Below are 12,584 nucleotides of genomic sequence, written 5' to 3'. Positions count from 1 at the left end.
CTGGTTGGCCTTGAACTTAGGAGCCTCTTGCCCCAGTCTCTTGAGTGCTGGGATATGTAAAGCTTGCATGTGTTACCTGATTTTAGAAGAAGGGGAATTACGTGAAATCACTAACTCTTAAAACCTAAGTGGGGGCCTTAGGAATTATATATATAGCAACCCACGCCTAGGATTTTAAGGAGGAATAAATGGAGGTCTGTTTATTCATTCATTTGTTCTTTCACTTGCTCAGACATTATTGGAGGATAGTTCTGTCCTCACAGGGCACACTTAATAGGATGTCAGAAGGCAAAAGAGGTAGCCTGGGCTAAGGGTTTGTAATGAACAGAAATAACCACACAGAAACTGTGTTAATTAAAACACTACTTGGCCCATTAGCTCTAACATCTTATTGGCTAACTCTTATATTAATTTAATCCATCTCCATTTATCTGTGTATCTGTGTATTGCCATGTGGCAGTGGCTTACCAGGTAAAATTCCCAGCATCTGTCTTGGGCGGCTCCATGGTGTCTCTCTCTGTTTTCCTTCTCCCAGCATTCAGTCCAGTTTTCCCCGCCTACCTAAGTTCTGGCCTATCAACAGGCCAAGGCAGTTTCTTTATTTATTAATGGTAATCACAGCACACAGAGGGGACTCCCACCTCAAGTGTCATTGAAAAAACACACTATTTTCAGCAGCAGAGATGTGAAGAAGGTGGAAATGTGCTGTGTGAGAGAGAGTACCAGAAGGACTAGCAGGTGCACAGGCTGTGGCACTCTTCAGGGGACAGTGGGAAGGTGTCTGCGGCTTCTCCATGAAGCGGGTAGTGAAAGTCCATCGAGGTGGAAGGCAGGAAGTGGGTTGAGAACAGGCTAGATGATGTGCTCTTGTGGCAGGTCCTGGGGTCATTGGCTCTGCAGCGACTGGAATGAGGAGCTGGTGCAGTGAAGGGTGTTGAGTAGAATAATATGACCCGACTTAAATTTTAATTTTGAGTCATCCCAGCTTTTTGTCTAGAATGTTTGAGTAGTATTCCCAGTTTTGACAAGTGAAAATATAGGCCAGTGTCTTAAGTTATATTCTGGTGGCTGGCGAAAGCAATTTAAGTGAGAAAGTGTTTAATGTGGCTCACAGTTCAATGGTACCGTCCACCATGGAAGGCAAGGGAGGAGAGGTGGTAACAGTTGGTCCCATCCCATCCACAGTTGTGAAGTCGTGACGCCAAGAGCGAGGATGCATGCTGTTGTGCATCTTCCTTTCTCCGCGTACACAGTCCAGGACCGCAGCCAGGCAGTGGCGCCATCCACACTAGGTGCCCCTTCTCATCTCAGTACAGTCTTGACAGTCCCTCCAGAGGCGTGCTCAAAGTCTGTCTTCCTGGTTATTCTAGATACTAGCACGTTTTTAGTTAGCACTAACCGTTATAGACACCTATTTCAATTTGATATTTAGATACACAAGGAATAATTTTGTATATATGTGTTCTATATATTGTTAGTTGACTACACATAAAGCAAATTGTACCTTAAAATTCATTTAATGCTTTGCATGTTGGCCCATACCAATGCTGCCAGCACTCAGGGGACTAGCACTCAGAAGGATGGGACAAGAGGATTGAGACTTCCAGGCCAGATGCCAAACATAGTGCTCTAGGCCAGCTTGTCTGTCTTCCTGCACTGTGCGCATTCCTGCTTTTCATACTGCTCATCTTACATGAGAGTTTCACACAAGGACTTTGGGTTCATCAGGACTCACAGGCTGGAATCTCCACGACTGCCTATTGTCCATGTTCTGTGTGAGCAAAACATCTCAATCACCCACTCTTCTGACATTTTGCTTTTTTTTTTTACATTAAACAAGTAAAGGTGTAGTGTCGGCTACTCATAACACAAACACACACACACACACGCACGCATTCACGCACACACATACACACTTACTGCAAAGCCTAAAAGTTAGATATATATTTAGGCATAGTCATTTATCTTTTCTCATTGACTGCCCTCAGGTCTGCTCCCTCTTGGCAGTTTCCTGAACACTTGCGGACGTGGTGCATATGTGGAGATAAGAGGACAATTTTGGGAGTTGGTTTTCTCTTTCCATCACGTGTGCTTCGTGGATAGAACCCAGATGGTCAGGTTTGGCTGGAGCGCCCTTATCCGCTGAGCCATCTTGACGGCCCAGCAGTTTCTTTAGAAGATGTAGGTAACTTCTCACGTTTGGTTTTGCTCTAAAATAAAGTTTCACATTAGAAATGTTCCTTTCTTTTCTTCTTTTTCAACTTTCTCACAAGCAGCGACTTTGTCATTTGATTCTTTTGTACTTTCCGTTAGTCATCCCGAGCTGTCTGCCGAGCCTCTTCCTTCAGGGTGCCCTTGTTCCTTTAGATATCCCCTTGACAAGCATTAGGAAACTCTTCTCTGTACTTTGTTCAGCCATTAGTTCTCCTGACAGTCAGACTCTTTCTTATTTAATCCCAGCTAACAGAATCAGGAAACACGCTTCTCTCTGGGAAGAGACAGAAATTCTTTTGAGTGACAGCTTGACTTAAAGATAAGCAGAAGACAAGAAAGAAGAGGCTTGGCTCAACTCCAGACTGAGCAATCCCAATTACCAGGCTAAGATTACATTGATTATTATATGCTGGGAATCACGGGAATCTTAGCTGGGTTCTTCTGTGGGAAGGACAAGCTTGAGGCAAGTCTGAAAGGAATATTTACGTAGGAATAATTGGTTGGGAGTGCTCTAGGGCGTTGTTTTGATGGCTTCTATTAGTAGACAAGGGGGTTGAAAGGAGCATGTCAGAAGCTGTACAGTCTGCAGGGTACATCCTGCTGGAAGAACAAAGCGGTTTCGGCACTGTTGTTGCTGCCTTTGAAATCTAGCACAAAAAATAGGACATGTAGGCTCGCAAATTGCAGCTTTCACGCGGCAGTAATGAAACAGTATAATCACTCCGAATAATTCTGCCACCCTTTACGCTTTCACAGGTTGGGGTATGTGTGAATCCAAAAATCTAAATAGTATCTCAGGGTTTGCATTATTTTATATTATCTGCTAGGTATTGAGCCCTACAGAGAGTCAGATGACAGTATATTTAGCTAAGTTTATGATGACAAAGATGGCAGTTGTGATACTTAGATTTGTAGTTGCTTTTGCTAATAGTGATTTGGTTTGCTGTGTATTTCTAAGGTGCTTGTGGTGATTGTTTCTTTTGAGTCTGGCTAAAATTAAAGATAAAGAAATCCTAGTTGAAGCTTTCTTGACTAATTATAGTTATTTTGATTGGAAGGAGGTAGAAAAATATTTTGAGAATTAGATGAACACTGCTGCATACATTTGTCTGTAACCTACCTTGTTTATATATATTTTCCTATAGAGTAGAATTGTCTTGGAATTTAAATTTAAAATTTAAAGGCTTGTTAGATATTAAAAATAGAAGCCTACCTGTTGTGTGAGAGGGCCTGCTTTTGGTCCTGGCCTCCCCGCTATCTTACAACCAAAATAATCACACAGAAACTGTATTAATTAAAATACTGCCTGGCCCACTATCTCTAGCCTCTTATTGGCTAACTCTCACATTTTGATTTAATCCATTTCTGCTAATCTGTATATTACCATGAGGTCGTGGCTTACCGGGAGAGATTCAGCATGTCTGACCTGGCAGCTCCATGGCGACTCTCTGTCTCCCTTCTTCCCAGCATTCATTTCTGTCTACTCTGTCTGCCTAAGTGCTGCCCTATCAAATGTTCCCCCTTTACAGCCACTACTTCAGTGCATTCCAACTAAACTTTAAGCATAATTATCTTATTAAAAGAAAAATACCTTTTTTGCTTTCTTATTTTAAATTGGGCTGGAATTTCAATACAGACAGAGGTCAGTCTCATGCCTTCACACTCAGGTGACAAAGTCACAAGCGGATACTAAGTAGTTTTCTTAGAACTGCAAACTGAGTCACTGTAATATTGGGAATGTAAATGTTGAGGGTTGAAAAGTAATTGTATGTCTGGAAACAAGTATCATGGAAGATTTAGGGTTGTTTCAGTTTCTTGAATTGTTTGTTAATGAGAGACTGAGTGTTATCTTGCTAGGGTTTGGGGATAGAGGGAGGAGAGCTGTAAGGCTCAGTGAGGTACAGTTAGTATTAGCATGCTTATGTGGGTGGGAAAACCCAATAAAGATAGACTTGGAGATGGATGGAAAGAAAATGTATTTACGAGCAGCAAGTTTAGTTTTCCATTCCTTGACCAAGTTGCTGTTGAGTAGCACCTGGCAGGGACTTCACAGGCTCTTCTGCATTTCTCATCTGTCCAGCCATCAAAGAAAACAGTAGTTAGCTGTTTCTGATTCCTCTAGAAAGCCTTGTGTATTTAACTGTGATTAAATTAAATACACAGTATTTAACCAGTAGCCTTATTTCCACATCTCTCTCTTTTGTCAGATATGCAGCAGAATTCCTTACTTTCTATAATAGAATCTTGTTTCCATGATTTGTTTTTCATTTTGTAATTTAAGTCAGTGTTCCATCATCTGGAGTTTCGTTAGGCTTTTACTAATCATTCCAATTTTGTAGTGTCTTACTTGTTCTCAAAATCATGCTTAGACAAATAAGGACTTAGGGTTTTTAAGACTATGCAGGAGACCTGAACAAGTTGGTTGTTGAAATATAACACTAATTTAAAAAGTACCCTAAGCATTTTACACTTTTGCTGCCTGTTGTTTATGATTTTGGAATATTTTATGTTTTCTTTTTAATAGGCTTATTGCTGTATAGACTTTTTTTTTGTACTGTGAACATTAGGAATAATCTTATGGTATGTTTGGTTTTCTTGCAGTCCAAGGCGGTTGGCTTGTTAGATGTAGATGTGTATGGTCCTTCCATTCCAAAGATGATGAACCTGAAAGGAAATCCAGAATTATCACCAAGTAAGTACTGCAGAGGGAAATAATGCCTTCTGATTGCTAGGTACCTGTCAGCTACCATGAGTGTTTTATATGTCATGTAGTGTTGCAGTTCAGAAACTAGGTTGGCATCAGTATGACTGGGTTTGAATCTCAGTTCTGTCATTGACCAGTTGTGTGGCTCTGAGGAGTCCATTCCATCTTGTTGTGCCTCGTCTCCCTACACACACAGTAGGGCCACAGTTGCTGTGAGGAATATGTAAATGGAGCATTGAGCACAATTAGTAGCACTAATACCCGGTAAAAACATTAATATCCATTGTTTACCATATTTATGTACATGCATGAGAATTGAGTAGGAATATATTGGTATTAAATAAAAATTACATTTTACAAGCAGATTTTTGTCAGACTTTTTTAGGGCATTTACAAACTTTTCACAACAATGTTTTGTCGCCCTGTAGTTTTAGTGCCATCAATATAGGAAGAATTAGTTTTTTGCAAAGAACTAGAAGAAAAACTCTAACCCAGGTAAGTTGTCTACATCAACAAAAACACAGACAATCAATGATGGCACAGCAGCAAATCCCAAAGAAGGGAAAAACACACAAAATAACATCACCAACAAGGAAAACTAAAATCACAGGAGAGAGCAATTACTGGTCATTAATATTCCTTAATATAAATGGACTTAACTCATCTCTAAAGAGACACAGGCTAACAGATGGATATGAAAACAGAATCCACTCTTCTGCTGCATATACGAAACACACCTCAACCTCAAAGACAGACATTGCTTCAGAGTAAAGGGTTGGAAAAAAAATTTTCCAATCAAATGGATCTAAGAAACAAACTGGTGTAGCTATCCTAATATCTAACAAAATAGACGTCAAACTAAATCAATCAAAAGAGACAAAGAAGGACATTTCATATTAGTCACAGAAAAACCCGTCAAGTGGAAATCTCAATACTGAACATCTATGCCCCAAACACAAGGGCACCCTCATATGTAAAAGAAACACTTCTAAAGTGTAAATCACACATTAAACCCCAAACACTAATAGTGGGAGACTTCAACATCCCACTCTTACCACTGGACAGATCTGTCAGACAGAAAATTAACAGAGAAATAAGGAAACTAACAGATGTTATGATTCAAATGGACTTAACAGACATCCATAGAACATTTCATCCAAAGATAAAAGAATATACCTTCTTTTCAGCACCTCATGGAACCTTCTCAAAAATTGATCACATACTAGGTAACAAAACAAACTTCAACAGATACAAAAAAATTAGAATAACCCCATTCATCTTATCAGATCACATGGCTTAAAACTAGAATTCAACAGCAACACTAATTCCAGGAAATCCACAAACATATGGAAATTAAACAGTGCTCACCTGAATCATCAATGGGTCAAGGAAGAAATAAAGGAAGAAATTAATGACTTTCTAAAATTCAACAAAAATGACCACACAACATGTCCAAATTTATGGGACACAATGAAAGCAGTAATAAGAGGAAAGTTCATAGCTCTAAATGCCTACATAAAGAAGCTAGAAAAATCTCACACTAGTGAGTTAACAGAACCTTTGAAAACTTTAGAGCAAAAAAAAGCAAACTCACCCAGGAGAACTAGACTACAGGAAATAATCAAATTGAGAGCTGAAATCAACAAAATAGAAACAAAGAAATTAATACAAAGGATCAATGAAACAAAGAGTTGGTTCTTGGAGAAAAATCAACAAAATTGACAAACCTTTATCCAAACTAACCAAAAGGTAGAGAGAGAATATCCAAATTAACAAACTCAGAAATGAAAAGGGGGACATAACAACAGACACAGAGGAAATCCAGAGAATCATTAGATCATATTTCAAAAATCTGTACTCAACATAATTGGAAAACTTAAAGGAAACAGACAACTTTCTGGATAAATATCATTTACCAAAATTAAATCAAGACCAGATAAGCAAATTAAATAGAGCTATTACTGCTAAAGAAATAGAAACAGTCATCAGAAGTCTCCGAACCAATAAAAGCCCCCCAGCCAAAAAAAGTCCAGGACCAGATGTTTCAGCTCAGAATTCTACAATATTTTCAAAAAAGCACTAATACCAATACTCCTCAAATTGTTCCACACAATAGAAACAGAAGGAACATTGCTAAACTCTCTTTATGAGGCTACCATTACCTTGATACCCAAACCACATAAAGACATTACTAAGAAAGAGAATTAGAGACAAATCTCACTCATGAACATTGATACAAATACTTAATAAAATACTGGCAAATCGAATCCAAGAACACATCAGAAAAATCATCCACCATGATCAAGTCGGCTTCATCCCAGAGATGCAGGGATGGTTCAACATATGAAAATCTGTCATATAAACAAACAAAAATAAAAACCACATGATCATCTCATTAGATGCTGAAAAAGCCTTCGACGAAATACAACATCCCTTCATGATAAAGGTCTTGGAGAAAGCAGGGATACAAGGAACACAGCAAAACATAATAAAGGCAATATACAGCAAGCCAACAGCCAATATCACACTAAGTGGACAGAAACTCAAAGCAAATCCCACTGTAATGAGGAACAAGACAAGGTTGTCCACTCTCCCTATACCTATTCAATATAGTTCTTGAGGTTGTAGCTAGAGCAATAAGACAACAAACGGAGATCAATAAATTGTAAAAGAAGAAGTCAAACTCTCACCGTTTGCTGATAATATGATAGTTTACATAAGGGACCCCAAAAATTCTACCAAGGAACTTCTACAACTCATAAACACTTTCAGTAATGTAGCAGGATACAAGATTAACTTAGGAAAATCAGTAGCCCTCCTTCACACAGATGATAAATGGGCTGAGAACGAAATCAGAGAAACATCACCCTTCACAATATCCACAAATAGCATAAAATATCTCGGAGTAACTCTAACCAAACAGTTTGAAGACTTGTATGACAGGAACTTTAAATCTTTGAATAAAGAAATTGAAGAAGACACCAGAAAATGGAAAGATCTCCTATGCTCTTGGGTAGGTAGAATTAACATAGTAAAAATGACAATCCCCCTAAAGCAATCTACAGATTCAATGCAATGTCCGTCAAAATCCCAACAAAATTCTTCACAGACCTTGAAAGAACAGTATTCAAATTCAAATGGAAAAGCAAAAAACTCAGGATAGCGAAAATGATCCTGTACAACACAGGGACTTCCCTGACTTCAAACTCTACTACAGAGCTATAGTACTGAATACAGCCTGGTACTGGCATTAAAAACAGACAAGAGGACTAATGGAACCAAATATAAGACCCAGATATTAACCCACCTATCTATGAGCACCTGATTTTTCACAAAGGAACAAAAAATATAAAATGGAAAACAGTATACTCAACAAATGGTGCTGGCAAAACTGGATAATAACCTGTAGACAAATGAAAATAGATCCATGTCTATCACCATGCGCAAAACTCAAGTCCAAATGGATCAAAGACCTCAGCATAAAACCAACCACACTGAACCCCATAGAAGAGAAAGCGGGAAGTAAACTTGACTGTAGTGGCAGAGGAGACCACTTCCTAAATATAACCCCAGTAGCACAGACACTAAGAGAAACAATTAATAAATGGGACCTCCTGAAACTGAAAATTTTCTGTAAAGCAAAGCACATGGTCAATAAGACAAAATGGCACCCTACAGAATGGGAAAAGATCTTCACCCACCCCACATCAGACAGAGGTCTGATCTCCAAAATATACAAAGAACTCAAGAAATTGGTCATCAAATGAACAATTAATCCAATCAAAAAAAAAATGGGATACAGACCTAAACAGAGAATTCTTGACTAAGGAATCTAAAATGGCTGAAAGAAAATGAATGTTCAACATCCTTAGTCATCAGAGAAATGCAAATCAAAACAACTCTGAGATTCCATCTTACACCTGTAAGAATGGTCAAGATCAAAAACACTGATGACAATTTATGCTGGAGAGGTTGTGGGGAAAAGGCAACACTTCTGCATTGCTGGTGGGAATGCAAACTGGTACAGCCCCTTTGGATGTCAGTGTGATGATTTCTCAGAAAATTGGGAAACAACCTACCTCAAGACCCAGCAATACCATTTTTGGGTATATACCCAAAGGATGCTTAATCGTACTACAAGGACATGTGCTCAGCTATGTTCATAGCAGCATTGTTTGTCATAGCCAGAACCTGGAAACAACCTAAATGCCCCTCGACTGAAGAATGGATAGAGAAAATGTGGTACATTTACACAATGGAAAAATTTATACAGTGGAAAAAAATGACATCTTGAAATTTGCAGGCAAACGAATGGATCTAGAAAACATTATATTGAGTGAGGTAACCCAGACCCAGAAAGACAAATATCGTATGTACTTACTCATATGTGACTTTTAGATATGTAGCAAAGAAAACTAGCCTACAAATCACAATCCCAGAAAATCTAGACAACAAGGAGTACCCTAAGAGAGACATACATGGGTCTGGTGTACATGGGAAGTAGAAAAAGACAAAATTTCCTGAGTAAATTGGGAGCATGGGAACCATGAGAGAGGGTTGTAGTGGAGGGGAGAGAAAGGGAGGGGAGCAGAGAAAAATCTATAGCTCAATAAAATCAATTTAAACAATTAGCTTTTTGAATAAATCAAGTATTTTTACTGTTTCTGTTATTACATATTTGTAAGGTTGCCAAATATAAAGTCTTAAGTTTAGGAAATACAGTCATAAAAGTGGTAAAAACTGGTTATTAAAAATGGTTTTATGTAAAATTGTTTTAAATAAAATTGATTTGTAATTGTGATAAAATACAAAATTGAGTATTTATTTTTGTTTTTTATAGGCCTTTTCCCCATGGGTCTAGAACGAAATATATATGCTCATATTTTATTAGGTTATAGTATTATTTTTATTGTAATTAAAAATTGATTAGGCATTATTTATCCTTTAAGGTGGTTGCATATGTCGTAGGCATCAGTTATGCAAGTCTGGATTGTTCTTTATGAGAAATGTGACCTTAGGGTTCTTAGATGACCTTAGGGTTTTATATTGCTGTAGCCCTTTATGTAGTTGTTTCCTTAACTCATGAAAGCACAGGGAAAGGCTTCACCTTTTTTTTTTTTTTTTTTTTTTTTTTTTTTTTAATTTATTTATTTATTAAGAATTTCTGCCTCGTCCCCACAACCGCTTCCCATTTCCCTCCCCCTCCCCCGATCAAGTCCCCCCCCCCCTCATCTGCTCGAAGAGCAATCAGGGTTCCCTGACCTGTGGGAAGCCCAAGGACTGCCCACCTCTATCCAGGTCTCCTAAGGTGAGCATTCAAACTGCCTAGGCTCCCACAAAGCCAGTACGTGCAGTAGGATCAAAAACCCACTGCAATTGTTCTTGAGTTCTCAGTATTCCTCATTGTCCGCTATGTTCAGCTAGTCTGGATTTATCCCATGCTTTTTCAGACCTAGGCCAGCTGGCCTTGGTGAGATCCCAATAGAACATCCCCATTGTCTTAGTGTGTGGGTGCACCCCTCGTGGTCCTGAGTTCCTTGCTCGTGCTCCGTCTCCTTCTGCTCCTGATTTGGACCTTGAGATTTCTGTCCGGTGCTCCCGTGTGGGTCTCTGTCTCTGTCTCCTTTCATCGCCTGATGAAGGTTAATATTCCTGAGGATGCCTATGTGTTTGTCTTTGGATTCACCTTATTTAGCTTCTCTAGGAAGGCTTCACCTTTTGATGCAACACACTTTGCAGACACATATCATGAACCACGATGAACCAGTGTCACCGAGGAAGAGTGGTGATGTCTTCAGGCACTCTGAACATCTGTGTCTTTAAGGACCAGTGTAAAAACTGACCCACATTGCATAGGTGTGATGCAGAGAGCAAGGCTTGAAGTGAACTTCAGTGCACTAGAAATCTTGGAAAGCAAAACAGAACAGCCCCAAAGTCAGTCTGTGCCAACAGGATGATCTTGGTTCTGTAGGGGAATGTCGTACAGTAGTGATCCTGAAAGTCAGGATATACATAGAGCTGCAATAGGACAGCTCTGGGGGTGGGGGTGGGGGTAGAGCCACAGTAGGACAGCTCTGGAGTGGGTAGAACTGCAATAGGACAGCTCTGGAGGCCGGAGCTGCAATGGGACAGCTCAGCTCTGGAGGAAAGGTGTCCTGACTATTTGGAAGCCAGGCTACCTGAAGCTGGGGTGTGGTGGGAGATGGTCTCCTCTCCTGGAGAGCTGCTACTGCTGAGTTTTGGTCTGCTCCCTAACAGGAGAGTCCTAGCAGAGCTATCTGCTTCTCTGGCCCAAGATGTTTCTTCTGCTAACTCTCTGCTAGGGGAAGCCCCTGCAGAAATGTAGCAATCTCTCCGCTCCTCTGCTGGCCTTGCTCAGCCCCCTTAAGGAGGTCCTAGCAATGCTGCCTTGCTGAGGCCCCCTAGGAAGCGTCTCAGCAAGGTTTTTCAGCTTGGTTCCCTAAGGGACTTCCCAGCCAGGTTCTTCTCTGCGCAGGCGAAGGTCATCACCCAAGCCTCTATTGAGGAAGAGATTTATTTGGGAAGGAGGAGACCAGGAGAGTGGTTGCCTCTGCCACTTAAGGGCATCTCTCAACTGAAGGGGTGGAGAGGCTTATATAGGGCTTCTTAGGGGTGGAGTTTTCCCAGGGAAAAGGGGTTTGATTAACTTTTCTCTGCCCAGGGATTGGTCAGTTTAGCTGGTCAGGGACAGAGATGGCTCTGACGTCATGGCCAAACTGTGTTTCTTTCACTGTTTTTTTTTTTTTTTTTTTTTTTTTTTTTAGCTTTTTGACTCTAATCTTAGGAGCAGGGCGTATTTCTTTCACTGACTCTGAGTCTAGGGACAAAGTGTGTTTCTCTGACACTAGTTTCAGAGCCAGGGCACAGGGTTCAGGGATAAAGATGTTTCTCTCCCTGGCCCAGGTCTCAAATCCAGGATGTGTTTCTTTCTCTGACACTGGGTTCAGAGTCAGGGTGCTCAGTGATTGGTTGGTTTCCTGCCCCAGTTGTTCCTTTTACCTTACAGAGTCCCCAGAAAATAAACGGAATTCTTAAAGTCTCAACAGTAAGGTATTTTTGAGTCTTACAAAGCTTGCTACCATCATACTACAAGGTCTCCTTTTGACGTTTCTGTACTTTGTCACGTTTGCCCTGTCATACTGTTACAGAGAATACAACACAGCATAAAACTATCTAATTAACAATACAGAAAAACTGTGAGAGACCTGTTTAGGCTTGAGAGAGATTCCAGTGATCTGGAACTTCCTCTTCCTGGATGAAGCTGGAAACCCCGGAGGCCAGCCAGCTTCAGTATTGCCTCTTTTCTTCATTAATTAAATCAATGCATGGTAATGTAGTTTTCATCGATTTGCTCATTTAAATACCCAGTGGTAGAGTATATAGATTACACATTATTGCCTTTCTCCTCATATTATTTTCCTGTGGAATTATGACATTATAGACTTGACTACCAAGAGAAATTTTGTATTTGATCAAGAAAAATGAATTGATGGAAAAACACAAGCTTATAATAGTTTTTGGTTTCTTTTTTTAAAATTAATTTTTATTTTTTATTTTTATTGAAAATAGATTCTTCTCTCATACAATACATTCTGGCCTCTTTCTCCACCCTCTCTCCTCCCAGTTTGGTCCTCCTGTTTCCCAG

At 39.8% G+C, this 12,584-nt stretch overlaps 1 protein-coding gene across 2 annotated transcripts in view; it reads left to right on the top strand.

The window, feature by feature from the left end:
* The window catches only part of Nubpl (nucleotide binding protein like), a 172,734-nt gene that overhangs the window by 32,436 nt on the left and 127,714 nt on the right, over positions 1–12,584 (top strand). For both annotated transcript variants that reach the window (XM_041658428.1, XM_041658427.1), the window contains exon 4: positions 4,816–4,906. In XM_041658428.1, the coding sequence (XP_041514362.1) occupies positions 4,816–4,906 (91 nt within the window). The remainder of the gene's footprint in view (positions 1–4,815; positions 4,907–12,584) is intronic.

Source organism: Microtus oregoni, unplaced genomic scaffold, assembly GCF_018167655.1.
Source record: "Microtus oregoni isolate MIOR12 unplaced genomic scaffold, Mior012 000009F_ref0000495, whole genome shotgun sequence".
Taxonomy (NCBI): domain Eukaryota; kingdom Metazoa; phylum Chordata; class Mammalia; order Rodentia; family Cricetidae; genus Microtus; species Microtus oregoni.
The sequence above is the reverse complement of the archived record's forward strand: the minus strand, read 5'-3'. Positions and strand labels throughout refer to the sequence as shown.